This window comes from Mastacembelus armatus, chromosome 3, assembly GCF_900324485.2.
Source record: "Mastacembelus armatus chromosome 3, fMasArm1.2, whole genome shotgun sequence".
In the NCBI taxonomy this organism is placed as follows: domain Eukaryota; kingdom Metazoa; phylum Chordata; class Actinopteri; order Synbranchiformes; family Mastacembelidae; genus Mastacembelus; species Mastacembelus armatus.
In genome coordinates this window covers 25,667,622-25,673,621 of record NC_046635.1, presented here as the reverse complement: position 1 = coordinate 25,673,621, position 6,000 = coordinate 25,667,622, and the positions used below count along the sequence as shown (strand labels likewise).

The 6,000-nt window shown below is 40.0% G+C and overlaps 1 protein-coding gene across 7 annotated transcripts in view; it reads left to right on the top strand.

Moving 5' to 3' along the window:
• The window catches only part of dpy19l3 (dpy-19 like C-mannosyltransferase 3), a 42,513-nt gene that overhangs the window by 34,617 nt on the left and 1,896 nt on the right, over window positions 1-6,000 (top strand). For 6 of the 7 annotated variants that reach the window (XM_026293129.1, XM_026293128.1, XM_026293126.1 and 3 more), the window contains 2 exons: window positions 2,555-2,687; window positions 5,538-5,696. In XM_026293129.1, the coding sequence (XP_026148914.1) occupies window positions 2,555-2,687; window positions 5,538-5,696 (292 nt within the window). The remainder of the gene's footprint in view (window positions 1-2,554; window positions 2,688-5,537; window positions 5,697-6,000) is intronic. The other variant, XM_026293131.1, reaches the window with a different exon arrangement.

Here is a 6,000-nt window from a genome sequence, read left to right as displayed (position 1 = left end):
AAAACAAACAGCCAAAGTTGTGTAGAGGGCATAGTTCTTTTGTGACTACAGGTGATACGTTAATCTGCTTTGAAGGCAAATGCTGGCTCAACGCTTAAAAGCGCTTTTACAGTTATTATCACAAATATCCATAGCAACATGGATATAGCTGAATATATTCAGTCAGTGGTGTTGAACAGCACAGTAAGTAAAACAGTTTGAACAGGTGGATTTGTTCAGATTTTTCTCTTGTATACCAGTTGAAACATTTTGTTATGTATTGATTTAGATGCTGTTAAACTCTTGCCTTGTACATATTTTCCAGATCACACCACTGGTTTTGTTAATGTGCAGATTTTGTTTAGAAAACATTTTTTTTTAATATGGTCTGTTGCTGCTCTTTAAAAGAAGAGTTCCACTGTGGCAGCTGGTGTCGTGCCACATTATAATAGCATTATCAGGTTTTGGGATTTGTTGCCCACTCTGTGTATCTGCGTTTTTACTTCCCTCTTTTTTTTTTTCTTTTTCTTAATCGTGCTCATTGAAGTTGAACAACAGGTGTTAATGAAGACTTTAAAATACAAGGAGAAATTGCAAACAAGCCTGTCAGTGATAAGTCATCATAGTGAGTCTCCTCCAGCCCACACCATATATTACAATCAATGCCATTATTTCATTTTTATAATGTCAGTCGGGTGCATGCCAGTGCCTTCTGGCATTTACATATGGGAAAATAAACGTGAAATTAAATGTAAATCAACTTGGAGGGGATGAGCTACTCCCTGGGATGCAGTGCATGATTAAATACACACACTCACAGAGAGAAAAGATAGAAATTGAAATGATTCACCTCTACTGCAGGTCAGGAGGCCAAGACTTCAACCCACACATCACCTGAGACCATGTATGAAAGCACATACTCATACCACATCATGGCAGATGCACATGCTGCCCACCCACTTCAGCAAATGCCTCAACTTCATAGTATACAATATATACAGCAGCCCATGCTCAGTAGTGTAACTGGATTACACACAGGGCATGTATATCAACAGGGTGCTGTAGCGTGTACATGTATGTGTTGTGGATTTTCCACTTCCTGATTATCTGTAAATTTAACATGTGTAAACAAGTCTAATTATTTCTGTAAGATTTTCACTTATCCTGGGAAATATTCCAGCATCTACTTGAAGGATTGGCACATAATCATTATAGTTCCCAGTTTCTCTAATGTTTTTGGTAATCCTCGTCTTTCCCTGTAGCTCCACCACATTTGTGGTTTAGGTTAAAATGTCTCCACAACCACTGGATGGAACACCATTAGATTCTGTACAGGCTTTCATTTCATTTCCCCCCACTGTCATCAGATCTACATTTTCATTTGTCCAACATTTTGGGTGGTGACCAAATACCTGCTCATCTAATGACATTTCCAACAGCTTTAGCTGTGCTCATTTAATGCTAATTAGCAAATGCTAACATGCTGAAGGAAGACAGTGAGCATGCGTAACATGAGAACTTTTTCAGATTTTAATTTGCCACCATTTAAGGTCAAAACACTATGGAGTATAGCCACACAGAGGTCCTGCAGACCACTGATGTCTTTAATCAGCGGTTTGGTAAATAACCAATATACTGGTCATCCTGTAAAATGATTGTTGCAGGATGACTGACTGTGGACATGTGGGTATCAATCTATTATTTGCTTTTGTACTTGAACCTGCAGTTTGCCACAAGGCAGAAATTGGGCAGAGTCCTACCCTTGTGTTTGATTATACTGTCAGCTTTATGACCAAAACCTTAATCAGTATCCTGTTTTTGAGCTTACAATATGAAACCTGAGTGTCAAAGTGTCCAATATCCGTAGTGCAGGCAATCAGCTTTATCAATCCTAGAAATGCTTCAGCGGCACTGTCCTGTGTGTCGGCATGATTTTAGATTACAAATGACCTAGAGGTTAATGTTACGGCTAAGACGTGGGTGTCTGTTGTCATAATAGAGGCCAGCTGAGGTCAAGTTTGGTTAATAAGCAATACACACAGACACACATATACACACTAAGTTGTCATACAACTTTTTAAAATACCAAAACCTCACTAGGCTTGTCCTTGTGATTTTTCTGCACCACATATACCACGACTGCGCCATCTTTCACCATCTCTTCGTGGTTTAATTTGTGTATCCATAGAATGTTTTTGTCTTTGGTCCAGATGCAGATAGTCATTGTCCTTGAGACATTTCTGCAAGAAACTTTTAAATGCCATCAATATGTCCCATTTATTGTAGCAAGTGTGGAAAGCAAAAGCATGTGGACTGAATAACAAAACTAGAAAATGGACTAAAGCAAAATTCAAACTTTTTTGATGACTTGATGCACCTGTGAAAACCCTTAAAACTTTCCAGATCACCTTCAAACTGCTGAACATTTTTCTGTAGATTATGTCCTTCTGCGCATTTTACACTTATTCACAAAGCTGTAGGACATACTTTAATTTACCAAAAACATTGTTATGCTATATATTCTCCGTATGCTTATAGCCATGATTGATTTATCCTTCTTTCTGTTTGTCCACAGCACAAAAACCCCTAAGCGTGCTGTGTTTGCAGGGAGCATGCAGCTGCTGGCTGGCATCAAGCTGTGCACAGGCAGAGTTCTCACCAACCACCCCCATTATGAAGATAAAGACCTGCGGGAGAGGACCAGACAGGTAGTGTAGGCTGCACTATACTGTCAAGCATACACATGTTGGGGGAACTACCAGAGGCTCAGCAGGATAACTCAAACACAGTAAATGAGACATTTTCTATTAAAGCACCATATTTTCTGGACTATAAGTCGTGCTTTTGGTAGTACTCTAGCTTGTTGTGCGACTTACATAGCGAAGCAATTTATATGTGTTAGTCATTTTGTAGAGTGGTCATTAGTGTTAGTTGGCACTCTTGGCACGACTGAATATAATACTGTACCGCTGAAAAACCTCCCCAATGTTGATGCAGTGCTTGCCGCTGCATCCGTTGACAAGGATGAATGAATTTGGTAATGCACGTCTGCTTGTTGTTATGCCCAGCTTACATTCTTCACAGGCTAATTTAGACTATAACTAGTTTAATTAGAATATTGACTCATGCACCAAAGCGACTTATGTATGTTTTTTTCTATTTAACAAGGCTGTTTTACTAAAAGCGACTCTGGTGCGACTTATAGTCTGGAAAATATGGTAAATACATGGTATTTGCAATACTAAAGTAGCTATACCAGGAAGTCATTCTGATTGGCCAATTAGCAGCATGCTTTTGATTAGAAGAGCTAATAATCATATCTTTAAAAATTATAAGAAAAGAGAGCTCTAGACTAATTATTGCGTGAACTTCAGTAGCTGTGATTGTATATGAAGTCAGTTGGAAAACGCAATTAGATGCAAACTTTGGGGTTACAGGAATTGTCTGCATGAGTTAAAGGTTGTTCTGATTGAATGGAAATATTCTGGGGCTTTGTGACTATGTTTCCTACATATTTAGAGGTGAAAAGAAGCATTCCAGGTGAGTCCTGAGTTAAGCTGAAAACACACACACATGGTCCAGCAGTCAAATTCATGAAAAGGATTCTCTTTGCTTTGTGTCTGAATTGACCACTTGCTAAACCTCTACCTTGATTATCAATTGCTTAGATGTGATGGTTTGTGTATCCCTTTGTTTGGTGATGTAATAGGAGTGGATTAGGACAGTGTGGTATCTATTTTTTTATCTTATTTTATCATTGGGCTGGCATTTCTGTCTTCCTATCTATCTTTTGCCCTCTGGCACTTGACAGGCAAGCCTCCCAACTTACCACTGCCAACGTTGCCAGTATTTCCAATTTCCCTTATTTTTCTTTCAAAAACTTTCTTGTTTTGTCTCCATATTTTTGTTTTTGTTGACTTTTTTGTAACTACACTGCCTCTAAACATCACTTTGTCCCATAAAATACAATTGAACACAACACTGACAAATCTTTATTCTTTTTGAAGTGGTTTATAGCATGGTAAGACGTTAGTATGTCATGAGACATCTGCTTTTTACACTGTCAAGAATATTTTCATTCAGTTTAGTAAAACAAGCTAATTTATTGATTCATCTGAGTGTATCCGATTCATGTTTTGCAATAAAAAATATAAGCCCCTCTGCCATAAAAGCTGCAACAGTATTTAAGAGTAGTTATGTGTTTCCCTCAGCTGTCATTCTCTTGTAGTAATATACAACTTGTGGATATTATTTTGGTACTGGAATCAAAGTCAGACTGTTCTGTCTCTTTCCAGACCTTGCTGTTGCTCTAATGACAACCTCTTTCCTACACAGAGAAATCTGTATCATGTGACTGCAACTGAAGCAACTTTGCCTCACCCATCCATCTCACTCTGCTCTGTGCTAATGTCTTGCATACGAGACTAGGGAATTGTCTGTAGATGGGGGCCAGTGACCTGCAGTGATTGTGTGAATGAATATGGGATCAGAAGATGCACTGACTACAATGTGCATCCATTAAAACTGACCGAATAGTAATGTAAGAAAAATGGAGCTTGAAAATGCTGCATTCCAGTAAAGGAGAGATGGATGGTGTTGTTTATTTCTGCTTCTGCATTATTTGTACGTCTTCTATGCAAAGTGGAGGAAATAATGTGAGGGTGATCTTTTGGGTAGCTGAGCTTTGCCTCCCAGCAGTAGGGCAGCCATGTTGAGCCACTGGCGAGGCCAAAGCTTAGTGTGGAGCTCATTAATGACTGATGACACTGATGCAGACCTTCTGGGCTTTAACATTGTGAGTGTGTTCATGTGCCTGATATTACTCACATTGTAGGGCCTCTGCTGTCTGCTGTGTATTGACAAGGAATCACTGATGTTATGCTGATGTTGGGGTTAGGCAAGTAGTGGGTCTTGATATGTATAGGAATGTAAAGTCCCCACAAATGAAGACAAACTTGCGTGTGGGGAGATGGGCATTGTGTAACTGCATTTTAACACATTAGCAAACACTTTAATGATGTGTTGTGCGTTATGTGAAGAAAATGTAAGAATTTGTGTGTTTTTGGGCGTTTTGAGGGTGCATGTTTTTTTCTTTTTGTCAACAATTCCCATGAAATGACTCAAACCAGTAATGCATTAGTCTGTGGCATCTGCATGTTTGTGACCTCTCTTTCTTCTCTCTGATGTTCAGGTCCGTGGCCATTTGATCCCACCAAAGATGCACAAATGGGTCTTTAATTTTTTTTTTTGCAAAGGCTGCTGTTTCCTAAAATAGCTGTCCCTGTAGTTTTTAGCAAATGTTACTCAATCAGGTTTATATTTACCATTTGAGCTAAATCATAAAAGGTTTCACAACACTGAGATTTGTTACGGTTAACACTTTTTGTTGTACCTGGTAACTGAGTTCCAGGAGAGAAGTTTTTTTCTTCCTAACCATATTGAAGAACTACAAAGCCAGATTAGGTTTTAAAAAAATCAAGTCTACATGAACCTAAATAAATCATCTGTGTGTGTGTGTGCGTGCGTGTGTGTGTGTTTGTGTTTGTGTGTGAGAGCAGGTGTATCAGGTGTATGCTCGCCGGTCCCCAGAGGAAGTTCATGACATCCTGAGGGCTGTTGGAGCCGACTATGTGGTGTTGGAAAACAGCATCTGTTATGAGCGGAGGCACAGACGAGGCTGCAGACTGCGAGATCTGCTCGACCTGGCCAACGGACACGTGGGTGGCATTTATTTAACCTGACTCACTGTGACTGACAGTGTGCTTTTGTGTGTGTGTGTGGGCGCGGGCGTGGGAACGTGGGCGTGCGTGTGCTGTCCCCTCTGTTAGCTTCTGTGACTGGGTGAAAGCTCTCAGCCTCCACAAAGATCAATAGTCTCACTCACATCTGTGCATCACTGTCTCTCGCACTCTTGCTGCTGCTCATTCTTTTCATTTCCCTTAGCCCCCCTCCCCACTCCTTACATCTCTCCTTATTTTGATGTCGGATGCAGCGTGCTGGCTATTTTGATTACCAGAGGCG